The sequence below is a fragment of the Tinamus guttatus genome, unplaced genomic scaffold (assembly GCF_059628265.1).
Source record: "Tinamus guttatus ecotype Peru unplaced genomic scaffold, ASM5962826v1 Tinamus_guttatus_pri_ptg001645l, whole genome shotgun sequence".
Taxonomy (NCBI): domain Eukaryota; kingdom Metazoa; phylum Chordata; class Aves; order Tinamiformes; family Tinamidae; genus Tinamus; species Tinamus guttatus.
This window is the reverse complement of record NW_028290179.1, coordinates 1-26,025: the sequence shown is the minus strand read 5'-3', so window position 1 is coordinate 26,025 and position 26,025 is coordinate 1. Positions and strand designations below refer to the sequence as shown.

The 26,025-nt window shown below is 68.8% G+C and overlaps 1 protein-coding gene across 1 annotated transcript; it reads left to right on the top strand.

The window, feature by feature from the left end:
• Nucleotides 1-3,396: 3,396 nt before the first annotated feature.
• LOC148590167 (cytohesin-2-like) lies at nt 3,397-20,930 on the top strand. The gene is given in 13 exon segments (XM_088539403.1): nt 3,397-3,505; nt 4,922-5,069; nt 6,764-6,830; nt 8,210-8,328; nt 8,857-8,937; nt 10,195-10,307; nt 12,425-12,573; nt 13,344-13,455; nt 16,432-16,508; nt 18,076-18,086; nt 18,088-18,145; nt 19,864-20,018; nt 20,808-20,930. Coding segments are annotated over 13 exon segments (1,197 nt in total). The 5' UTR covers nt 3,397-3,486; the 3' UTR covers nt 20,896-20,930.
• The last annotated feature ends 5,095 nt before the right edge of the window (nt 20,931-26,025 follow it).

The window sequence follows — 26,025 nt, the reverse complement described above, 5'->3', positions numbered from 1 at the left end:
GCCCCGAAACGGACCGGGGGGGCCGGAAACGGCATCGGGAACCCCAAAAACGGCATCGGGAGCCCCAAAACGGCCCCGGGAGTCCCCCCAAAGCGGCGCCGCCAGCACAGCAGCTACGCGTGAGCCCCGAAACGGCCCCGGGAGCCCCGAAAATGGACACGGGAGCCCCGAAAACGGCATCGGGAGCCCCAAAAACCCCCTCGGGAGCCCCAAAAACGGCATCGGGAACCCCAAAAACGGCTCCGGGAGCCCCAAAAACGGACCCGGGGGGGCCAAAAAACCCCCTCGGGAGCCCCCAAAACGGCTCCGGGAGCCCCAAAAACCCCCTCGGGAGCCCCAAAAACGGACCCGGGAGCCCAAAAACCCCTCGGGAGCCCGAAAACCCCCCTCAGGAGCCCCAAAAACGGACCCGGGAACCCCCCAAAACCCCCTCGGGAGCCCCAAAAACGGACCCGGGGGGGCCAAAAACCCCTTGGGAGCCCCAAAAATGGACCCGGGAGCCCCAAAAATCCCCTCGGGAGCCCCAAAAACGGACCCGGGAGCCCCCAAAATGGCCCGGGAGCCCCAAAAACAGCCTCAGGAGCCCCCAAAGCGGCGCCGCCAGCACAGCAGCTATGCATGAGCCCCAAAAATGGCACCGGGGGGGGGGTCAAAAACCCCTTCGGGAGCCCCAAAAACGGACCTGGGACCCCCAAAACGGACCCAGAAGGTCCAGAAACGGACCCGGGAGGTCCAAAAATGGCCCCGGGAGCCCCCAAAACGGCTCCGGGAGGTCCAAAAACAGACCTGGGAGGTCCAAAAACAGCTTCGGGAGCCCCAAAAATGGACCCAGGAGCCCCCAAAACAGCCTTGGGAGCCCCGAAACTGCCCCGGGAGCCCTGAAACAGCCCTGGGATCCCCGGAAATGGACCCGGGACCCCAGAAATGGCCCCAGGAGCCCCGAGACGGCCTTAGGAGCCCCAAAAACGGCACCGGGAGCCCCGAGAATGGCCCAGGATCCCCCAAAACGGCCCTGGGACCCCCAGAAACGGCCCCAGGAGCCCCAAAACAGCCCCGGGAGCCCCAAGATGGCCTGGGAGCCCCAAAAATGGTAACAGAAGCCCCGAAACAGCTCCGGGACCCCCCAAAACAGCGCGGGGACACCCCAAACTGCCCCGGCACCCCCAAAAATGGTGACAGGAGCCCCCAAAACAGCAACTGGAGCCCCAAAACAGCAGCGGGAGCCCCAGGAACAGCCCCGGGAGCCCCAAAACTGCCCCAGGGTCCCCAAAGCTGCTGTGGGACCCCCAGAAACAGCTTGGGGACCCCCAGAAAGGGTCCCGGGACCCCCAAAACCGCCCTGGGAGCCCCCAAACTGCCCCAGAACCCCCAAAACTGCCCTGGGACCCCAAAAACTGCCCCGGGAACCCCCGAAACTGCCCCGGAACCCCCAAAACTGCCCCGGGAGCCCCAAAAGCCCCTCCTGACCCCCCACCCCCCCAACCTACCCCCAGCCCCCCCGTTCTGCCCCCTACCCCCAAATACACCCCCTCCCCTCCCCCAAATTGCCCCATGTGGCCCAAATTGCCCCCAATCCCCCCGATTTGCCCCCCAAACCCCCATTTTACCCCCCCGCTAACCCCCTTTTGTCCCCACAGGTCACTGGAGTCGCGGGGGTAGGACGGACCCCCCCCCCCGAAACGGGGACCCGCCGACCCGGGGACACCCCCAAATCCAGCCCCCCCCCCCCATTATTTATGTCCCCCCCCCATGTACAGTTATTTATTGGCCCCTATTTAAAGCCCGGCCCGTGCGGCAACAGCCGGTGTCGTGTGTGTGACGGGGACAGGCGGCCGCGCGGGTGACACGGGGAGGTGACACGTCTGGGTTGTGGGTGTTTGGGGGGGGTGACGGCTGTTGGGGTGAAATGTGTGCGGGTGACATGGGGACATTGGGGACATGGGGACATTGGGGACATGAGGACCATCGGGGAGCAATGGGGACATGGGGGACATTGGAAGACATAGAGGGACATTGGGGGGACATTAGGGACGTGGACAATGGGGACATTGGGGGGACAAGGAGGGACAATGGGGACATGGAGGGACAATGGGGACATGGAGGGATAATGAGGACATGGGGGGACATTGGGGACATGAGGGACATGGACAATGGGGACATGAGGGGGCAATGGGGACATGGGGGACATTGGAAGACATAGAGGGACATTGGGGGGACATTAGGGACATGGCCAATGGGGACATGGGGGGACAAGGAGGGACAATGGGGACATGGAGGGACAATGGGGACATGAGGGGGCAATGGGGACATGGGGGACATTGGAAGACATAGAGGGACATTGGGGGCACATTAGGGACATGGACAATGGGGACACGTGGGGACAAGGAGGGACATTGGGGACATGGAGGGACAATGGGGACATGAGGGGGCAATGGGGACATGGGGGACATGGACAATGAGGGGACATGGAGCGACAATGGCGACATGGGGGGGACATGGGGGACATTGGAAGACATAGAGGGACATTGGGGGCACATTAGGGACATGGACAATGGGGACACGTGGGGACATTGGGGACATGAGGACCATGGGGGGACAATGGGGACATGGGGGACGCTGGAAGACATGGACATTGGGGGGCACATGGAGGGACATTGGGGACATGGACAATGGGGACATGGGGGGCAACTGGGGACATGGGGGACATTGCAAGACATAGAGGGACATTGGGGGGACATTAGGGACATGGACAATGGGGACAAGGAGGGACAATGGGGACATGGAGAGATAATGAGGACATGGAGGGGCATTGGGGACATGAGGGACATGGACAATGGGGACATGGGGGACAATGGGGACATGGCGGGGCATGGAGGACATTGGACGCCATAGAGGGACATTGTGGGGGGCACATGGAGGGACATTGGGGACATGGACAATGGGGACATGGGGGGATATTGGGAACATGGGGGGACATTATGGGGGGCCGTTGCTATGGCGGTCTTTTCCCCTAGCAACGGCGTCCCCCGCCCCTTCGGGCCGCGCCTCTCCCCTATTGGCTGCTCCGCGCGTCCGTCAGTGCCGGGGCGGGGCTTTCGCGCCTCCCGCTCCGCTATTGGCTCTTCTCACTGCCACTGTCCGCGGGGGGCGGGCCTAGAGGCGGTGCCGACCGCTCATTGGTTCCTCCGCCCCCCGCCCCGGGCTCTTCCGCCTGCCCATCAAAGCGTGGCGCTGTGGGGGAGGGGGTGGTTACGCCGGCAGCGTGCGCGCTCATTGGTCGCCTCGCCCGCCCGTCAGCATCGCGCCGCCTCATTGGCCGCGGCGCTGCGTCAAGGGGCGGGGCGCGCGCGCCCATTGGCTGCGGCGGCGGCGGCGGGGGGGGCGGGGCGCCGGGCCGGGCGCCGCCGCAGCGGCCGCGGAGCGGAGCAGACGAGAGGCGCGGGCAGAGCGGCCCCTGGGGCGGGCGCGCGGGCCGCGGCGGCCGCCATGGAGGACGGAGTCTATGGTAGGGGGAGCGGCGCGCGGAGGAGGGGGGAGAAGCGGGGCGGGACCAGCGCGGCCCATAAAAGGGAGGGGGCGGGGTCAGGCCGAAGCCCCTGAAAGCCCCGCCCCTTGGCTGGATAAGCCCCACCCACGAGCACAGGACGGAGGGCGTGGCCTAAGCGGGTGGGCGGGGCCTGAGAGGGGCGGGGCCTAAAGGGGAAAGGGAACGGGATAGGGCGTGGTCACAAGCGGCCGTGCTGTGGGCGGGGCCTGGGAGGCGTGGCTCCAAGGGGAGGGGCCTGGTCCGGAGGAGGGAGGGGCTGGCGTGCGCAGCAGGGGCGTGGTCGTGAGGGGGCGTGGTTTCACTTAATGGAGGGTGTGGCTTCATGAAGGGGCGTGGCTCCGGGGCCGTGGGCGTGGCCACGAGGAGAGCAGCGGGGGAGGAGTCAGGGCTCCTGGGCAGGGCCAAGACCTTGGAAAGGGGCGTGGCTTCATGATAGATGGGCGTGGCCTGGGCTCTATGGGCGTGTTCTACAAACTGGGGGCGGGGCCAAGGCAAGGCTGGAGCCATGGGTTGAGTGGAGGATGGAGGGGCGGAGTCTGGGTGGTGTGGGTGGGGCTTAAGAGCGGTGGGCGTGTCCTGCAGACCCGGGGGCGGGGCCTGCAGGGCTCCAAGGCAGGGCTAGAGCTGCTTGAGGAAGAATAGGTGGGTCTTAGGTAGGGGGCGTGGCTTGAGTGATGGGCGTGGCAAGGGCAGGGTGGGCGTGTCCTCCACAGCACAGGGCGGGGCCTGCAGGGCTCCAAACCAGGGCTAGAGTGGCTCAAAGAGGAGTGGACGGGCCTTAGTCGGGGGCGTGGCCAGAGTGATATGGGCGTGGCAAGGGTGGGGTGGGCGTGCCCTCCAGAGCAGGGGGCGGGGCCATCTGTGTTAGAAGGCCTGAAGCCCCAGTAGTGGCTCAAGGAGGAGCGGGTGGTCCTTAGTCGGGGGCGTGGCCAGAGTGCTGTGGGCGTGGCAAAGGTGGGGTGGGCGTGTCCTCCAGGCCAGGGGGCGGGGCCAGCAGTGTTCAGAGGCCCGAAGCCCGGGGCGGGAGCGGCTCAAGGAGGAGTGGGCGGGCCTTAGTTGGGGGCGTGGCCAGAGTGATGTGGGCGTGGCAATGATTGGCTGGGTGTGTCCTGCAGGCCGGGGGGCGGGGCCAGCAGTGTTGGAAGGCCCGAAGCCCCAATAGTGGCTCAAGGAGGAGTGGGCGGGCCCTAGGCGGGAGGCGTGGCTGGTGTGGGGGGTTGGGGGCGTGGCCAGGGTGATGTGGGCGTGTCCTCCAGGCTGGGGGGCGGGGCCAGCAGTGTTCAAAGACCCGAAGCCCGGGTTGGGAGTGGCTCGAGGAGGAGTGGGCGGGCCCTAGGCGGAGGGGGCGTGTCTGGACGTGGCCCCGCCCCGCAGTGCCCCCCGACCTGACGGCCGAGGAGCGGCGGGAGCTGGAGGAGATCCGGAGGAGGAAGCAGGAGCTGCTGGAGGAGATCCAGAGACTGCGCGAGGAGCTGAGCGAGGCCATGAGCGAGGTGGAGGGGCTGGAGGCCACCGAGGGCAGGTGACAACGGGGGGACCATCAAATACACCATGGGGACACCAAATACAGCCTGGGGACACCAAATACACCATGGGGACACCAAATACAGCCTGGGGACACCATAACCATGAGCGAGGTGGAGGGGCTGGAGGCCACCGAGGGCAGGTGACAGCGCGGGGACCATCAAACACACCATGGGGACACCAAATACAGCCTGGGGACACCAATGAGACCATGGGGACACCAATGACCAATGACACCATAGCCATGAGCGAGGCCATGAGCGAGGTGGAGGGGCTGGAGGCCACCGAGGGCAGGTGACAGCGCGGGGACAGCGTGGGGACAGCGATGAGCTCCACGGGGACACCAAACACACCATGGGGACACCATAACCATGAGCGAGGTGGAGGGGCTGGAGGCCACCGAGGGCAGGTGACAGCGCGGGGACAGAGTGGGGACAGCGATGAGCTCCACGGGGACACCAAACACCCCATGGGGACACCAAACATCCCATGGGGACACCAATGAGACCATGGGGACACCAAACACCCCATGGGGACACCAAACACCCCATGGGGACACCAATGAGACCATGGGGACACCAAACACCCCATGGGGACACCAAACACCCCATGGGGACACCAATGAGACCATGGGGACACCAAACACCCCATGGGGACACCAAACACCCCATGGGGACACCAATGAGACCATGGGGACACCAAACACCCCATGGGGACACCAAACACCCCATGGGGACACCAAATACACCATGGGGACACCAAATACACCATGGGGACACCAATGAGACCATGGGGACACCAAACACCCCATGGGGACACCAAACACCCCATGGGGACACCAATGAGACCATGGGGACACCAAACACCCCATGGGGACACCAAACACCCCATGGGGACACCAAATACACCATGGGGACACCAAATACACCATGGGGACACCAATGAGACCATGGGGAACCCATAGCCATGAGCGAGGCCATGAGCGAGGTGGAGGGGCTGGAGGCCACCGAGGGCAGGTGACAGCGCGGGGACCATCAAATACACCATGGGGACACCAAATACACCATGGGGACACCAAATACACCATGGGGACCCAAAACATCCCATGGGGACACCAAATACACCATGGGGACACCAATGAGACCATGGGGACACCAAACACCCCATGGGGACACCAAACATCCCATGGGGACACCAAATACACCATGGGGACACCAAACACACCATGGGGACCCAAAACATCCCATGGGGACACCAAACACCCCATGGGGACAACATAACCATGAGCGAGGTGGAGGGGCTGGAGGCCACCGAGGGCAGGTGACAATATGGGGACACCAATGACCCTATGGGGACCCAAAACACCCCATGGGGACCCCAATGACCCCCTGGGGACCCCGAATACTCCATGGGGACCCCAATGGCCTCCTGGGGACCCCCAGTAACCCCTGGGATCCCCAAATAGCCACCAGGGCCTCCAAATACCCCCCTGGGACCCCCAAATAACTCTCAGGGCCCCCAGACACCCCCAGGACCCCCAAATCGCACCCAGGGCCCCCAATACCCTCCTGGGTCCCACAAGTGACCCCCAGGTCCCCCCAGGCACCGTCAGGACCCCCCAACACCCCCCCAGCCCCCCTGGGGTCACCCTGGGACCCCCCAGGACCCCCAAGAGCCTCCTCTTCCCCCCAGTAAAACGCTGCAGAGGAACCGCAAGATGGGGATGGGCCGCAAGAAGTTCAACATGGACCCCAAAAAGGTGGGAAGGGGCCGGACGCCTGGGCCCCTGGCGGGGGGGACGGGAGCCCCCGGACGCCTGGGCCCCGGTGTGGGGCTGGAGGGGATGGGAGGCTCCCGGACGCCTGGGCCCCGTTGTGGGGCTGGAGGGGATGGGAGCCCCCGGACACCTGGGCCCCGGTGTGGGGCTGGGGGGGATGGGAGCCCCCGGACGCCTGGGCCCCGTTATGGGGCTGGAGGCCCCCGGACGCCTGGGCCCCGTTATGGGGCTGGGGGCTCAGGAGCCTCCCAGACACCTGGACCCCCGTTTTGGGGTTGGGGGCTCCGGAGGCTCCCGGACGCCTGGGCCCCTTTATGGGTCTGGGGGCTCTGGAGGCTCCCGGACGCCTGGGCCCCGTTATGGGATTGGGGATCAGGAGCCTCCCGGACATGGGGGCCCTGTTGTGGGGCTGGGGGTTCAGGAGGCTCCCGGACGCCTGGGCCCCGTTATGGGGCTGGGGGGCTCAGGAGGCTCCCGGACGCCGGGGCCCCGTTTTGGGGGCTCTGGAGGCTCCCGGACTCCTGGAGCCGCCCGGACGCCTGGGCCCCAGTGTGGGGCTGGGGACTCAGGACCCTCCCGGACGCTGGGGGCCCCGTTATGGGGCTGGAGGCTCCTGGATGCTGGGGCCCCCGCCATGGGGCTGGGGGGCTCAGGAGGCTCCCGGACGCCTGGGCCCCGTTATGGGGCTGGGGCTCCGGAGGCTCCCAGATGCCTAGAGCCTCCCGGACGCCTGGGCCCCTTTATGGGGATGGGACTCAGGAGGCTCCCGGACGCCGGGGCCCTGTTATGGGGCTGGGGCCTCCGGAGGCTCCCGAACGCCGGGGCCCCGTTATGGGGCTGGGGCTCAGGACCCTCCCGGACGCCGGGGCCCCCGTTTTGGGGTTGGGGCTCAGGAGCCTCTTGGACTCCTGGAGGCTCCCGGACGCCTGGGCCCCATTATGGAGCTGTGGGTCAGGAGGCTCCCGGACGCCTGGGCCCCATTATGGGGCTGGGGACTCCTGGAGCCTCCCGGACGCCTGGGCCCCTTTATGGGGATGGGGCTCCGGAGGCTCCCGGACGCCGGGGCCCCGTTATGGGGCTGGGGGCTCCGGAGGCTCCTGGACTCCTGGAGGCTCCCGGACGCCTGGGCCCCATTATGGGGCTGGGGACTCCTGGAGCCTCCCGGACGCCTGGGCCCCTTTATGGGGATGGGGCTCCGGAGGCTCCCGGACGCCGGGGCCCCGTTATGGGACTGGGGCTCCGGAGGCTCCCGGACTCCTGGAGCCTCCCGGACGCCTGGGCCCCGTTATGGGGCTGGTGGCTCCGGACCCTCCCGGCCGCCGGGGCCCCTGACGCCCCCTCTCCGTGGGGCTGCCCCCCAGGGCATCCAGTTCCTGGTGGAGAACGAGCTGCTGCGCCCCACGGCCGAGGACATCGCCCGCTTCCTCTACAAGGGCGAAGGCCTCAACAAAACGGCCATCGGCGACTACCTGGGCGAGCGGTGCGGGGCGGGGCCTGCCGGGGGCGGGGCCTGCCGGGGGGCGGGGTTTGGACCAGGGGTGGGGCCTGCCGGGGGCGGGGCCTGCCGGGGGCGGGGCCTGCCGGGGGGGCGGGGCCTGCATGGAGGGGGTGTGGTGTAGATGGGGCGGGGCTTGGGGCAAGAGAGTGGCTGGTGGAGTGGCTGGTGGGCGTGGCCTGGGGTGGTGGGCGGGGCGGTGGGTGGGGCTTGGGGGGTAAGAAAAGGCGCCCAGTGGGCGGAGTATGATGGGAAGTGGGAGGAGCTTCTATGCAGTGGGAGGGGTTTGCAGGCAGGGGCGGGGTTTGTGGGCAGGGGGCGGGGTTTGCAGGCAGGGGGGCGAGGCTTGGGGTTGTGGGCGGAGTTTGTGAGCACTAGGTGGTGTTTGTGGGCGGGGTTTGTGGGCAGGGGGCGGGGTTTGTGGACCGTGTTTGCGGTCGGGGGCGGGGTTTGCGGGCAGGGGGCGGGGCTCGCGGGCGGGGGGCGTGTCCGGCCGTGACGCTCCGCCCACAGGGAGGAGTTCAACATCGGAGTCCTGCACGCCTTCGTGGACCTGCACGAGTTCACGGACCTCAACCTGGTGCAGGCGCTGCGGTGAGGGGGCCCCGGCGTCCGGGGGGCGCTGGGGGGTCTGGGGGGGCCTGGGGACAATGGGGGGGTATTTGGGGGGCTGGGGGTGTCCCTGGGGGGTCTGGGGGACATTGGGGGGCATTTGGGGGGCTGGGGAGGGATCCTGAGGGGGCTTTTGTGGATCTGGGGGGGGGTCCTGGGGTATTTAGTGGTGCCCCTGTGGGGTCCTGGGTGACACTGGGGGGCATTTGGGGGTCTGGGGGTGCCCTGGGGGGTCCTGGGGGGCAGCTTTGGGGCCTAGGGGCATTTAGGGGTCTGGGGAGGGGTCCTGAGGGGGCTCTTACGGGTCTGGGGGGGGGTCCTGGGGTATTTAGGGGTACCCCTGCGGGGTCCCAAGTGACAGTGGGGGGGCGGTACTGGGGGCTATTCAGGGCTCTGGAGGGGTCCTGGGTGACATTGGGGGGTATTTAGGGGTCTGGGGGGGCCCTGGGGGATATTGGGGGGCTCTTGGGGGGCATTTAGGGGTCTGGGGGTGCCCTGGGGGATCCTGGGGGACACTGGGTGGGGTCTGAGCAGGATTATAGGGAGTTGGGGGGTCCCGTAGGAGGTTTTGGGGGGTCCCGGGTGGATTTGGGGACAGTTTTAGGGGTCTGGGGGTGCAGTGGGGGTCCCATAGGAGGTTTTGGGGGGATTTGGGGGTGGTTTGGGAGTCCCAGGGGGTGTGAGGGTGCAGTGGGAGATTCCCCTAGGAGGTTTTGGGTGGATTTGGGGGCGGTTTGGGGGGTTCTGGGTGTTTTGGGGGGATTTGGGGGCAGTTTGGGGGTTCCAGGCATTGTGGGGTTCCCATAGGAGGTGTTGGGGGGATTTGGGGGTGGTTTGGGGGTTCCGGGTGTTGTGGGGGTGCACTGGGGATCCCATAGGAGATTTTTGGGGGGATTTGGGGGTTCCGGGGGTTCTGGGGGTGCAGTGGGGGGGTCCCATAGCAGGTTTTGGGTGGATTTGGGGGCGGTTTGGGAGTTCTGGGTGTTTTGTGGGGATTTGGGGTGGTTTGGGGGTATTTGGGGGTCCCGGGGGGTTCCGGGAGTGCAGTGGGGGGGTCCCATAGGAAGTTTTGGGTGGATTTGGGGGCGGTTTGGGGGTCCTGGGTGTTTCGGGTGGATTTGGGGGCGGTTTGGGGGTTCCAGGTGTTTCGGGTGGATTTGGGTGGATTTGGGTGGATTTGGGGGTTCCGGGGGTGCAGCGGGGGGTCCCCGTGACCCCCCCCCTCGTCCCCCCCCCCAGGCAGTTCCTGTGGAGCTTCCGGCTGCCGGGGGAGGCGCAGAAGATCGACCGCATGATGGAGGCGTTCGCGCAGCGCTACTGCCTCTGCAACCCGGGCGTCTTCCAGTGCACGGGTACGGACATGGGGACAGCGTGGGGACATGGGGACAGCGTGGGGACACTGCGGGGACATGGGGACATGGGGACACGGGGGGACATGGGGACACGGGGGGAACATGGGGACACGGGGGGACATGGTGTCCCGGCGTTCGCGCAGCGCTACTGCCTCTGCAACCCGGGCGTCTTCCAGTGCACGGGTGAGTGTGGGGACATGGAGGGACACGGGGGGACATGGGGACACGGGGGGACACGGGGACACGGGGACACGGGGGGACACTGGGGACATGGTGTCCCTGCCTGTGCAACCCGGGCGTCTTCCAGTGCACGGGTATGGACAGGGGACATGGGGACAGCGTGGGGACATGGGGACACGGGGGGGACATGGGGACACAGGGGACATGGTGTCCCGGCGTTCGCGCAGCGCTACTGCCTGTGCAACCCGGGCGTCTTCCAGTGCACGGGTACGGACAGGGGGACATGGGGACAGCGTGGGGACACGGGGGACATGGGGACACGGGGGGACATGGGGACACGGGGGGACACGGGGGACATGGGGACACGGGGGGACATGGTGTCCCGGCGTTCGCGCAGCGCTACTGCCTCTGCAACCCGGGCGTCTTCCAGTGCACGGGTGAGTGTGGGGACACGGGGGGACATGGGGACATGGGGACAGCATGGGGACACGGGGACAGCGTGGGGACATGGGGACACGGGGGGACATGGGGACACGGGGGGGACATGGTGTCCTGGCGTTCGCGCAGCGCTACTGCCTGTGCAACCCGGGCGTCTTCCAGTGCACGGGTGAGTGTGGGGACATGGGGACACTGCGGGGACACGGGGGGACACGGGGACACAGGGACACGGGGACATGGGGGGACATGGTGTCCCGGCGTTCGCGCAGCGCTACTGCCTCTGCAACCCGGGCGTCTTCCAGTGCACCAGTATGGACATGGGGACACTGCGGGGACATGGGGGACATGGGGGACATGGGGACACTGCGGGGACACGGGGACATGGGGACACAGGGGACATGGTGTCCCGGCGTTCGCGCAGCGCTACTGCCTGTGCAACCCGGGCGTCTTCCAGTGCACGGGTATGGACAGGGGGGACATGGGGACACTGCGGGGACATGGGGACAACGGGGGGGACACGGGGGGACACTGGGGACACAGGGGACATGGGGACAATGTGGGGGACATGGTGTCCCTGCCTCTGCAACCCGGGCGTCTTCCAGTGCACGGGTACGGCCTGGGGACATGGGGACACGGGGGGACACGGGGACAGCGGGGGGGACACGGGGAGGGGATGGGGACATGGTGGGGACCTGGTGTCCCTGTGCAACCCGGGCGTCTTCCAGTGCACGGGTACGCACGGGGACACGGGGGGACACGGGGGGGACACGGGGACAACGCGGGTGACATGGTGTCCCTGTGCAACCCGGGCGTCTTCCAGTGCACCGGTGCGCACGGGGACACGGGGGGGACGGGGACAGCATGGGGGACCTGGTGTCCCTGCGCTGCCCTGGGTGCTGGGGGAACACAACAGGGGACACTGGGGACATCATAGAGTCCTAGGGAGGGACAGAGCCAACACGGGTTGACCTGATGTCCCTGTAGTGCCCTGGGTGTTGGGGGAACACTATAGGGGACACTGGGGACATTGTGGAGCCCTGTGGAGTGACAGCCCCACCAGGGTTGACCTGATGTCCCTGCAGAGGCGGTTGGGGACACGTTGGGGGCAGTGGCGGCCCTGGGGACACCGGGGGGGGGGTGGCAGCCGCCCTGGGGACACCAGGGGGGGGTGATGGTGGCCCTGGGGACACCGGGGGGGGGTGGCGGCCCTGGGGACACCGGGGGGGGTGATGGTGGCCCTGGGAACACCGGGGGGGGTGGTGGCCACCCTGGGGACACCGGGGGGGGTTGGTGGCCGCCCTGGGGACACTGGGGGGGTGGCGGCCGCCGCGGTGACAGCCCCGTCCCCGCAGACACGTGCTACGTGCTCTCCTTGGGGACACCGGAGGGGTGGCCGCCCTGGTGACACCAGGGGGCAGTGGTGGCCCTGGGGACACCGGGGGGGTGGTGGTGGCCCTGGGGACCCCGGGGCCGCCGCGGTGACAGCCCCGTCCCCGCAGACACGTGCTACGTGCTCTCCTTCGCCGTCATCATGCTCAACACCAGCCTGCACAACCCCAACGTGCGGGACAAGCCGTCGGCCGAGCGCTTCGTGGCCATGAACCGGGGCATCAACGACGGCGGGGACCTGCCCGAGGAGCTGCTGCGGGTGGGCGGGGCCTCGGGGGGCGGGGCCTAGCGGGGCGGGGCCAGTGGGGGCGGGGCCAATGGGGGCAGGACTCGGGATGGGGGTCAGGGGGAGCGGGAGCCACCCCCGGAGCTGCTGTGGGTGGGCGGGGCCTCAGAGGGCGGGGCCTAGCGGGGCGGGGCCAATGGGGGTGGGACTCGGGTTGGGGGTCAGGGGGAGCGGGAGCCACCCCGGGAGCTGCTGTGGGTGGGCGGGGCCTCACGGGGCGGGGCCTCACGGGGCGGGGCCAATGGAGCAGGACTTGGGATGGGGGGCAGCGGGAGCAGGAGCTGCTGTGGGTGGGCGGGGCCCGAGGGGGCGGGGCCAATCGGGGTGGGACTCGGGTGGGGGGTGCAGGAGCTACCCCAGGAGCTGCTGTGGGTGGGTGGGGCCCGAGGGGGCGTGGCCTAACGGGGCGGGGCCAATGGGGGCGGGGCCAATGAGGGTGGGACTCGGGATGGGGGTCAGGGGGAGCGGGAGCCACCCCGGGAGCTGCTGTGGGTGGGCGGGGCTTAAGGGGGCGGGGCTTGGGGGGGAGTAAGGGGCTGGGTGTGGTCCGAAGTGAGGGCGTGTCCCAGTGGTGTCCCCGCCCCTTTTTGGCCCCATGTGTTGGATGGGAATCCAAGGCGGCATAAGGGGGTAAGAAAGAGGTTAGTGAGGAATAAGGGTGTGGGTGTGCCCAGGAGTGGGCGTGGCTCGAAGTGGGCGTGCCCCCGCGCTGACCCCGCCCCCCTTGGCCCCGCCCCCCGCAGAACCTGTACGACAGCATCCGCAGCGAGCCCTTCAAGATCCCCGAGGACGACGGCAACGACCTGACCCACACGTTCTTCAACCCGGACCGCGAGGGCTGGCTGCTCAAGCTGGGTGAGCCCCGCCCCCCGTGGCCACGCCCCCCATGGACACGCCCCCACCCGGGGACACACCCCTGGGATGGACCCTCCCCCTTCCCCAGCTGTTCTTTGGGGCTGGGTGAGCCCCGCCCCCCCGTGGCCACGCCCCCATGGACACGCCCCCACCCAGGGACACACCCCTGGGATGGACCCTCCCCCTTCCCCAGCTGTTCTATGGGGCTGGGTGAGCCCCGCCCCCCCATGAACACGCCCCATGGACACGCCCCCACCCGGGGACACGCCCCTCTGGGGACACACCCCTGGGATGGACCCTCCCCCTTCCCCAGCTGTTCTATGGGGATGAGTGAGCCCCGCCCCCCCGTGGCCACGCCCCCATGGACACGCCCCCACCCGGGGACACGCCCCCACCCAGGGAAACACCCCTGGGATGGACCCTCCCCCTTCCCCAGCTGTTCTATGGGGATGAGTGAGCCCCGCCCCCCCGTGGCCACGCCCCCATGGACACGCCCCCACCCGGGGACACGCCCCCACCCAGGGAAACACCCCTGGGATGGACCCTCCCCCTTCCCCAGCTGTTCTATGGGGCTGGGTGAGCCCGGCCCCCCCGTGGCCACGCCCCCATGGACACGCCCCCACCCAGGGACACACCCCTGGGATGGACCCTCCCCCTTCCCCAGCTGTTGTATGGGGATGAGTGAGCCCCGCACCCCCCGTGGCCACGCCCCCATGGACACGCCCCCACCCGGGGACACGCCCCCACCCAGGGAAACACCCCTGGGATGGACCCTCCCCCTTCCCCAGCTGTTCTATGGGGATGAGCGAGCCCCGCCCCCCGTGGCCACGCCCCCATGGACACGCCCCCACCCGGGGACACGCCCCCACCCAGGGAAACACCCCTGGGATGGACCCTCCCCCTTCCCCAGCTGTTCTATGGGGCTGGGTGAGCCCCGCCCCCCCCATGGACACGCCCCATGGACACGCCCCCACCCGATGACACGCCCCTCTAGGGACACACCCCTGGGATGGACCCTCCCCCTTCCCCAGCTGTTCTATGGGGCTGCCCCCCATGACACGCCCCCCTTATGGCCACGCCCACACGACGCTGACTCCTTGGGACACGCCCCCAAATGGACACGCCCCCCTCCCCGGGATGGGCACACGCTGCTTTGGTATATGGGTCTGCCTTCCACCCCGGCCACGCCCCCTTCAGCCTAGACCCCGCCCCCACACCAGGCCCCGCCCCCACCCTGCAGGCCCCGCCTCCTAGATCAGCCCCCTTGGTGAAAGCCCCACCCCCCAGTGCAGGCCACACCCCCTAGAGCAAGCCCTACCCCCACTTAGCCCCGCCCTCCCCCTTGCCTGGCCCCACCCCCTGCCCAACCTAGCCCCGCCCCCCATGGTGACTCCACCCACCCTGTACAGCCCCCCCACCCCGGGCCTGGCCCCGCCTCCAGCTCTACTTGGCCCCACCCCCTGCTCAGCTTCTCCCCGCCCCCTTCCTTGGCCCTGGCATGAGAGGCCCCGCCCCCATTCCCACCCTCTCCCCTTGGCCCCGCCCCCCTCAGGCTCCTCCTCCTCCTTTTCTGTTCTCTCGCCCGGACGCCTGGGCCCTTCCTGCTCTGTTCCCCGCCCCCCCTGCCCCCTCTCTGGGCCCCCCAGACCCACTGGAGCCCCCCCAACTCCCCCTGGAGCCCCCCAGTGCCCCCTGGAGCCCCCCCAATCCTCCCAGTGCCCCTAGTGCCCCCCAGTGCCCCCTGGAGCCCCCCCAGGTCCCCCTGATCTCCCTAGTGCCCCCCGGTGCCCCCTAGTGCCCCCCAGACCCCCCAGCTCCCCCCCGTGCCCCCCAGTGCCCCCCTAGTGCCCCCCAGAGCCCACTGGAGCCCCCCGGTTCCCCCCCGTGCCCCCCAGCTCCCCCCCGTGCCCCCCAGTGCCCCCTAGTGCCCCCCACGTCCCCTGGAGCCCCCCCAGCTCCCCCCACTGCCCCCTAGTGCCCCCCAGACTCCCCTAGTGCCCCCTGGAGCCCCCCCAGGTCCCCCCGCTGCCCCCCAGACCTCCTAGTGCCCCCCAGTGCCCCCTGGAGCCCCCCCCAGGTCCCCCCGGTGCCCCCCAGACCTCCCAGTGCCCCCCAGTGCCCCCTGGAGCCCCCCCAGACCCCCCAATGCCCCCCAGTGCCCCCAGACCCCTCCCTACTGCCCTCCAGCCCCCAGTGCCCCTGGAGCCCCCCCAGCTCCCCCCGAGTGCCCCCAGACCCCTCCCTACTGCCCCCAGTGCCCCCTGGAGCCCCCCCATTCCCCCCCGGCCCCCCCGCGTCGCGACTGACGTCTCCTCTCTCTCTTCCTCCTTCTCTCTCCGTCTCTCTCTGTCCCCGTGTCCCCTCCCCCGTGTCCCCCCCATGTCACCCCCCCATGTCACCCCCCCCATGTCACCCCCCCCCCATAATGTCCCCCGTGTCCCCCCCGTGCCCCCCCGCGCTGCTGCTGCGCCCGGCCCGTCCCAGGAGGTAGGTATGGGGGGGGGGGGGGCAGCTCCGGGACCCCCCCGACCCGGGGACCCCCCCACCCACATTGGGGGGGGGGGCCTTTGTCTCCGCCCCCCCCCCCAAAAAAAATCCCAGCATGCCCTGGGCTCCCCCCCTCCCAAAGGCCCCCCCCCCGGAAGGTCTGTGCCCCCCCATGAGCCCCCCAGAATCACTAAGGCCCCCCCCGATGCCCCCATCCCCCTCCAGGCCCCCCCCAGAGCCTCGAGGACCCCCCCGGTGCCCCCAGAGCCCCCCTAGGACCCCCCCCCGTGCCCTGGACCCCCCCGGGACCCCCCGATCCCCTGGGATTCTGCAGCCCCCCGGACGGTTCCTGACCCCCCCGGGACCCCCAGACCCCCCCAGGACCCCCTGAGACCCTCCAGGAGCCCCCAGACCCCCCCGGACCCCCCCAGGACCCCCTAGACCCCCCCGCCCCCCCCCCCGAGCCCCCCTGAGCGCCCCCCCCCGCAGGCGGCCGGGTGAAGACCTGGAAGCGCCGCTGGTTCATCCTGACCGACAACTGTCTGTACTACTTCGAGTACACCACGGTGAGCCCCCCCGGGCCCCCCCGGGCCCCCCCGGGCCGCGGGACCCCCGCGAGCGGCTCCGGGACCCCCGAAAACCCCCGGGACCCCCAAACAGCCCCCCCGGGCCCCCCCAGGGCCGCGGGACCCCCGCGAGGGGCTCCGGGACCCCCAGAAACCCCAGGACCCCCAAACACCCCCGGGACCCCCGCGAGGGGCTCCGGGACCCCCGGAAACCCCCGGGACCCCCCCGGGCCGCGGGACCCCCCGCGAGCGGCTCCGGGACCCCCAAAAACCCCCGGGACCCCCAAACACCCCCCTGGAACCCCCCCAGGGCCGCGGGACCCCCGCGAGGAGCTCCGGGACCCCCGGAAACCCCCGGGACCCCAAACACCCCTGGGACCCCCACAAGGGGCTCCAGGACCCCTGGAAACCTCTGGGACCCCCCAAACAGCCCCCAGGGCCCCCCCAGGACTGCGGAACCCCCACGAGGGGCTCTGGGATCCCCGAAAACCCCCGGGACCCCCAAACACCCCCCGGGACCCCCCCGGGCCACGGGACCCCCGCGAGGGGCTCCGGGACCCCCAAAAACCCCCGGGACCCCCCCAAAACCCCGGGACCCCCAAACAGCCCCCCCGGGACCCCCATGAGGGGCTCCGGGACCCCCAGAAACCCCGGGACCCCCAAACAGCCCCCCTGGGACCCCCCCACCGTCAAGGGACCCCCGGAAACCCTGGGGACCCCCAAACACCCCCTGGGACCCCCAAACACATCGAGGACCCCCACAAGGGGCTCCAGAACCCCCAAAACCCGTGGGACCCCCCCAAAACCCCTAGGGGCACCCAAATACCCCCTGGGACCCCAAATACCCCCGAATGGTGTCGGGTACCCCCTGATACTCCCAGGGACCCCCAAGATCCCTCCTGGGAGCCTCAAAATGTCCCCGTGTCCCCCTGGGAGCCCCTTGGGGACCCCCCCGACCCCATGTCCCCCTTGGGGACCCCCTTGGGGACCCTGACCCCCTGTCCCCCCCCCCGTGTCCCCCTTGGGGACCCCCCCGAGCCCGTGTCCCCTCCCATGTCCCCCTGTGTCCCCCTTGGGGACCCCCTTGGGACCCCCTGACCCCGTATCCCCCTTGGGGACCCCCTTGGGGACCCCTTTGGGGACCCCCCAACCCCGTGACCCCCTTGGTGACCCCCGACCCCATGTCCCCCCCGTGTGTCCCCCTTGATGACCCCTTGGGGACCCCCTGTCCGTGTGTCCCCCCTCGTGTCCCCCCGGGACCCCCTTGGGACCTTCTGTCCCCGTGTCCCCCTTGATGTCCCCCCCCGTGTCCCCTCTTGGTGACTCCGACCCCTGTGTCCCCCTGTGTCCCCCCTGTCCCCCCCGTGTCCCCCTTGGGGACCCCCCCCGACCCCATGTCCCCCTTGGGACTCCCCTGACCCCATGTCCCCCTTGATGTCCCCCCCCCGTGTCCCCCCTGGGGACCCCCTGACCCCGTGTCCCCCCGTGTCCCCCCATGGTGACCCCTGACCCCTGTGTCCCCCCGTGTCCCCTTGTGTCCCCCCGTGTCCCCCGTGTCCCCCCCCAGGACAAGGAGCCCCGGGATCATCCCCCTGGAGAACCTGAGTATCCGCGAGGTGGAGGATCCGCGCAAGCCGGTGAGAGACAATGTCCCCAATGTCCCCAATGTCCCCAATGTCCCCAATGTCCCCAAGGTGTCCCCAATGGCCCCAATGTCCCTCCATGTCCCCCATGTCCCTCCATGTCCCCCATGTCCCCGCATGTCCCCATGTCCCTCCCATCCCTCCTCCTCTCCCAGCCCCGCGTTGTCCCCGTGTTGTCCCACGTTGTCCCCACGCTGTCCCCGCGCTGTCCCCGCATCATCCCTGCGTTGTCCCCGAGTCGTCCCTGCTGTCCCCCCGTCCCCAACATCCCCGTGTCCCCGCGTTGTCCCCGTGCTGTCCCCACGTTGTCCTCACGCCGTCTCCAACGTCCCCGTGTCCCTGCATTGTCCCCGTGTCCCCGTGTTGTCCCCACGTTGTCCCCACACCGTCCCCATGTCCCCCCGCAGCATCCCTGCTGTCCCCGCGCTGTCCCCAATGTCCCCGTGTCCCCACATTGTCCCCACGCTGTCACCAATGTCCCCATGTCCCCGCAGCATCCCCGCTGTCCCCGGGTCGTCCCCACGTTGTCCCCATGTTGTCCCTGTGTCCCCATGTTGTCTCCACCGTCCCCTGTCCCCGCGCTGTCCCCAGTGTCCCCGCAGCATCCCTGCTGTCCCCAATGTCCCCAATGTCCCCACGTTGTCCCCAATGTCCCCACCGTCCCCTGTCCCCACAGCATCCCCACGTTGTCCCCTTGTCCCCAATGTCCCCATGTCCCTGCTGTCCCCACGCTGTCCCCATGCTGTCCCCAACATCCCCATGTCCCTGCATTGTCCCCACGTTGTCCCCTTGTCCCCAACGTCCCCTGTCCCCGCAGCATCCCTGCTGTCCCCACTTTGTCCCCAATGTCCCCATGTTGTCCCCACATTGTCCCCTTGTCCCCACCGTCCCCATGTCCCCGCAGCATCCCTACGTTGTCCCCAATGTCCCCAATGTCCCCACGTTGTCCCCATGTTGTCCCCACATTGTCCCCAATGTCCCCAGTGTCCCCACCATCCCCTGTCCCCGCAGCATCCCTGCTGTCCCCAATGTCCCCACGCTGTCCCCACGTTGTCCCCAATGTCCCCACGTTGTCCCCACATTGTCCCCTTGTCCCCACCGTCCCCATGTCCCCGCAGCATCCCTACGTTGTCCCCAATGTCCCCACGTTGTCCCCACGTTGTCCCCAATGTCCCCATGTCCCCCCGCAGCATCCCCGCTGTTCCCTTGTCCCCATGTCCCTGCAGCATCCCTACGTTGTCCCCAATGTCCCCAATGTCCCCACGTTGTCCACACTTTGTCCCCAATGTCCCCACGTCCCCCCGCAGCATCCCCGTTGTCCCCACGTTGTCCCCAATGTCCCCACCGTCCCCTGTCCCCACGTTGTCCCCACGTTGTCCCCATGTCCCCACATTGTCCCCAATGTCCCCACGTTGTCCCCACGTTGTCCCCAATGTCCCCACATTGTCCCCATGTCCCCCCGCAGCATCCCCGCTGTCCCCTTGTCCCCACCGTCCCCATGTCCCCGCATTGTCCCCGCGCTGTCCCCAATGTCCCCACATTGTCCCCTGTCCCCGCATTGTCCCCACGTTGTCCCCGCGTTGTCCCCAATGTCCCCAATGTCCCCTGTCCCCGCAGCATCCCTGCTGTCCTCAATGTCCCCAATGTCCCCACGTTGTCCCCACATTGTCCCCAATGTCCCCATGTCCCCACATTGTCCCCTGTCCCCCCAGCACTGCTTCGAGCTCTACATCCCCAACAACAAGGGGCAGCTCATCAAGGCCTGCAAGACGGAGGCGGACGGGCGCGTGGTGGAGGGGAACCACCTGGTGTACCGGATCTCGGCGCCCACGCGCGACCAGAAGGACGAGTGGATCAAGTCCATCAAGTGCGGGGGGACGGGGGTATCGCGGGGCCCAGGCGTCCGGGGGTATCGCGGGGCCCAGGCGTCCGGGAGAGCCGAGGGGCCCAGGCGTCCGGGGGAGCTGGGGGAGCGGGGGGTCCCAGGCGTCTGGGGGAATGGGAGATCCAGGGGAACCGGGGGGCCCTGGCGTCCGGGACAGGGGGGCCCTGGTGTCCGGGGGAGCTGGGGGAGCTGGGGGTCCCAGGCGTCCGGGCACAGGATCCAGGGGGGCCCCAGGTGTCCAGGTGTACTGGGGGGATCCGGGTGTCTGGGGATATTGGGGGGCCCTGAGGGAGCTGGATGGGCGGGAGTATCAGGGGATCCAGGTGTCCGTGGGTATCGGGGGGCCCAGGCGTCCGGGCACAGGACCCAGGGGGGACGCAGATGTCCAGGTGTATTGGGGAGATCCGGGTGTCCGGGGGGATCCGGGCGTCCGGGGGCACTGGGGGGATCTGGGCAGCCCCTCACACAGCCCGGGGGGCCCAGGCGTCCGGGCACATAATGACCCCCTCCCACCCACAGGCAACAGGGGCCCAGGCGTTCGGGACGGGGGTGCCTGGGTGTCCAGGGCAGAGGGGCCCAGGCGTCCGGGACAGGAGGGACCCAGGCGTCCGGGACAGGGGGGGCCCAGGTGTCTGGGATGGGGGGCCCAGGCGTCCGGGACACGGGGGGGCCCAGGCGTCCGGGACAAGGGGGCCCAGGCGTCCGGGACGGGGGGGCCCAGGCGTCCGGGATGGGGGGGCCCAGGCGTCCGGGCCTGACGTCCCCCCCCAGGGCGGCCGTGAGCGTCGACCCCTTCTACGAGATGTTGGCCGCCCGCAAGAAGCGGATTTCCGTCAAGAAGAAGCAGGAGCAGCCGTGACGGGGGGGGCTGGACCCCCCCACGCTCCCCCCCCGGGGACACGCGTGTGCACACGCGTGTGCGGGGCCGGCGCACACGCGACCCCCCCGGCCCCGCTCTGCTGGGCAGAAGCAGGTGGGGGGGGCGCGCACGCGTGTGCCCCCCCCTCGCACACTAACCCCCCCCCCCCCCGTGTCCCAATTTGGGGCCGCTCTGCCCCCCCCCCCCCCCTTATTTATGGCTCCGGCCCCATTAAACGTGTTGACCTGGGGGGGCTGCTTTGTGGCGGGGGGGGCTCGGACGCCTGGGCCCCCCCTTGGCGGCGAAGGGAGGGGGCGGAGCTGAGGCGGCGACTCGGGTTTATTTTATTGCGCGTTTTGGGGGTAATTACGGTAGCGAGAGGGGAGGCTGCGGCCGGGGGCCCAGGCGTCCGGGCCCCCCAAGTATCTTCCCCCCTCTCCCGCCAATGGGGGTCGGGGGTTCCCTGGGGATGGGCCCAGGCGTCCGGGAGGGTCCAGCGGTGGGGAGGGGGCTCGAGCAGACGGACCCTTCGCATGGATGGGCCCAGGCGTCCGGGAAGACTCAACGCAGAGGGCCCAGGCGTCCGGGGAGCAGCGAGGGGGGGGCCCAAGCATCCTCGTGTGGATGGGCCCAGGCGTCCGGGAAGACTCAATGCAGCGGGCCCAGGCGTCCGGGGAGCAGCAGGGGGAGGCTCAAGCATCCTCATGTGGATGGGCCCAGGCATCCGGGGAGGGCCCAGGCGTCCGGGGAGCAGCAGGGGGAGGCTCAAGCATCCTCGTGTGGATGGGCCCAGGCGTCCGGGAAGACTCAATGCAGCGGGCCCAGGCGTCCGGGGAGCAGCAGGGGGAGGCTCAAGCATCCTCGTGTGGATGGGCCCAGGCGTCCGGGGAGGGCCCAGGCATCCGGGCGGCCTCCGTGCGGGTGGGCCCAGGCGTCCGGGGGGGTCAGGGACAGGCGTCCGAGGGCAGGACGGTGACGGCCCCGTGCAGCTCCAGGGCGCCCGGGGCCCAGGCCAGCAGGTCCCCGGACGCCTGGGCCCCGCAGGCCGCCAGCGCCCGGATCTCGGTGGCCTCCAGCGCCCGGCTCCAGAGCTGGAGGTCGGTGACGTCGCCCACGAAGGGCGGCGTGTCCTGCGGGGACACGGGGACACGCGTGGGGACACGGGGACACGCGGGGACATGGGGACACGCGTGGGGACACGGGGACATGTGTGGGGACATGGGGACATGTGTCCTGCGGGGACACGGGGACACGCGTGGGGACACGGGGACACGTGGGGACATGGGGACACATGAGGACACGGGGACACACGTGGGGACATGGGGACACCCATGGGGACATGGGGACATGTGTGGGGACACGGGGACACGCGTGGGGACACGGGGACACGGGGACACATGGGGACACGGGGACACGCGTGGGGGCATGGGGACATGTGTGTCCTGCGGGGACACGCATGGGGACATGGGGACACCCGTGGGGACATGGGGACACGCGTGGGGGGACATGGGGACACATGGGGACACAGGGACACGTGTGGGGACACGGGGACACGCGTGGGGACATGGGGACATGTGTGGGGACACGGGGACATGTGTCCTGCGGGGACACACGTGGGGACACGTGGGGACACAGGGACACGCGTGGACACGGGGACATGCATGTCCTGTGGGGACACGGGGACACACGTGGGGACATGGGGACATGTGTCCTGTGGGGACATGGGGACACACATGGGGACATGGGGACATGCGTGGGGACACGGGGACACGTGGGGACACGGGGACACATGTCCTGCGGGGACACGTGGGGACACGCGTGGGGACACGGGGACACGCGTGGGGACATGGAGACACCCGTGGGGACATGGGGACACGCGTGTCCTGCGGGGACATGGGGACACACGTGGGGACACGGGGACAGGCATGGGGACATGGGGACACACGTGGGGACCTGGGGACACGGGTCCTGCGGGGACACGGGGACACGCGTGGGGACGTGAGGACACGTGTGGGTACACACCTGGGGACATGTGTGGGGACACAGGGACACGTGTGGGGACATGGGGACACGGGGACACCCATGGGGACACGGGGCCTCTGGGGCAGCCAGGTGACACCGGGACATGGGGACCAGGTCACGTAAGTGACACCAGGACATGCGGACATGGGACCTCCAAGACACAGGGACATGGGACCAGGACACCCAGGTGACACTGGGACATGGGGACATGGGACCTCCAAGACACAGGGACGTGGGACCTCCAAGACATGGGGACATGGGACCAGGTCACCCAGGTGGCACCGGGACATGGGGACGTGGGACCTTCAGGACATGGGACCCCCCCTCCCAGGTGTCCCCAGGGTCCCCCCACGTGTCCCCTACCTGGGGGTGGCCGAGCACCAGGTGGCTGCCGGGGGGCAGCGGGTGGCCGGGCGCCAGCCCCTGTCCCCGTCCCCGCGGGGCCCCGTCCTGGAAGCTCTGCCAGGTGCCACCGGCGGCCGCCCAGGTGACACAGATGTGGTGCCACCGCCCGGGGGGCAGCGACAGCCCCAGCGACACCACCTGGGGGCACGGGGGGGTCACCGGAGGGTCCCCTGCCCCATATATCTGCCCCCCAGGGACCCCTTCCCTAGGGATGACGGGGACGTCACCGTGGGGTCCCACCACAGAGCCCCCATCCCATTGACCCCATTAACCAGCACTGACCACCATTGACCCCCATGGATTCCCATGACCCCCATTGAAGCTTGTTGACCTCCACTGACCCCTGTAGACGCCCACTGACCTCCATTGATGCCCTAGACTCCCATTGACCTCCACTGAACGCCATTGACCATCATTGACCCCCCATTGACCCCTTTAGGTCCCCATTGACTCCCATTGACTTTCATTGATCTCCACTGAACACCATTGACCACCATTGACCCCTGTAGGCCTCCATCGACCCCCATTGACCCTCATTGACCTCCCTTGAACCCCATTGATCCCTGTAGGCCTCCATTGAACCCCATTGACCCTCACTGACCTCCCTTGAACCCCATTGACCCCTCTAGGCCTCCATTGAACCCCATTGACCCTCACTGACCTCCCTTGACCCCATTGATCCCTGTAGACCCCATTGATGCCCATTGACTTCCATGGGCCTCCGTTGACCCCCATTGCCCTCCATTGACCTCCGTTGACCCCACAGAACCCCATTGATCCTCACTGGTGCAACCTAGGTCCCTATTGACTTCAATTGAACCCGCTCGACCTCCACTGGCCCCCCATAGACCTCCATTGACCCCTGTAGACCCCCCTGGCCGGTGTCCCCACCCCATTGATCTCCACTGACCCCCCATTGCCCCCCATTGACCCCCATTGATGCCCATTGATGCCCATTGACCCTGTAGACCCCCGTAGACCCCTGGCCGGTGTCCCTGCCCCATTGATCTCCATTGACCCCCATTGATCTCCATTGACCCCCATTGACCTGCATTGCCCCCCATTGACCCCATAGACCCCCAGCCATGTCCCCACTCCATTGATCTCCATTGACCCCCCATTGACACCCATTGACCCTGTAGACCCCCATAGACCCCTGGCCAGTGTCCCTGCCCCATTGATCTCCATTGACCCCCATTGATCTCCACTGACCCCCATTGCCCCCCATTGCCCCCCATTGCCCCCCATTGACCCCATAGACCCCTGGCCGTGTCCCCACCCCATTGATCTCGATTGCCCCCCATTGCCCCCCATTGACCCCCATTGACCCTGTAGACCCCCGTAGACCCCTGGCCGGTGTCCCTGCCCCATTGATCTCCATTGACCCCCATTGATCTCCATTGACCCCCATTGACCTGCATTGCCCCCCATTGACCCCATAGACCCCCGGCCGTGTCCCCACCCCATTGACCCCCATTGACCCCCATTGATGCCCATTGACCCTGTAGACCCCCGTAGACCCCCGGCCGGTGTCCCTGCCCCATTGATCTCCATTGACCCCCATTGATCTCCATTGACCCCCATTGACCTGCATTGACCCCCATTGACCCCCATAGACCCCGCAGCCCCCCGGCTGTGTCCCTGCCCCATTGATCTCCATTGACCCCCATTGATCTCCATTGACCTGCATTGACCCCCATTGACCCCCATTGCCCCTGCAGCCCCCCGGCTGTGTCCCTGCCCCTTTGATCTCCATTGACCCCCATTGATCTCCATTGACCTGCACTGACCCCCATTGATGCCCATTGACCCTGTAGACCCCCCGTAGACCCCCGGCTGGTGTCCCTGCCCCATTGATCTCCATTGACCCCCATTGATCTCCATTGACCTGCATTGACCCCCATTGACCCCCATAGACCCCGCAGCCCCCCGGCCGTGTCCCTGCCCCATTGATCTCCATTGCCCCCCGTTGCCCCCCCATTGCCCCCCATTGACCCCCCGGCCGCGTCCCCCGCTCACCTGGCCCCGCAGCAGCAGCTCGGCGCGGTGGCCCCCGCGGCCCCGCAGCAGCAGCACCGGGGGGCGCCCCACGGCGCCCAGGGCCAGGGGGGTCCCCAGGGCCGGGCCGGGCGCCGGGCGCAGGCGCAGACAGGCCGAGAGCGCCCGCGGGCCCCGGCGCCCCACGGAGCCGGCCCGGGCGCCCGCGCGGCCCCACGGCGCCCCGAACCGCAGCAGGCGCCGGCCGGGGCCACCGGCGGGGCCACCGACGGGGCCACCAACGGGGCCACCAACCGGGTCACCAGCGGAGCCACCAACGGAGCCACCAACAGAGCCACCAATGGAGCCACCAATGGAGCCACCAAGGGAGCCACCTACGGAGCCACCAACGGGGCCACCAATGGAGCCACCAATGGAGCCACCAACGGAGCCACCAACTGGGCCACCAACAGGGCCACCAATGGAGCCACCAATGGAGCCACCTACAGAGCCACCAATGGAGCCACCAACAGGGCCACCAACGGGGCCACCAATGGAGCCACCTACGGAGCCACCAACGGAGCCACCAGCGGGGCCTGCAGCACCAGCAGCCATGGGGGGGGCACGGCCCGGAGCCCCCGCCCTGCAGTGTCCCCATCTCTCCATCCTTGGGTATCTCCATCCTTGGGTGTCCCCATCCCTGGGTGTCCCCATCCCTCCATCCCC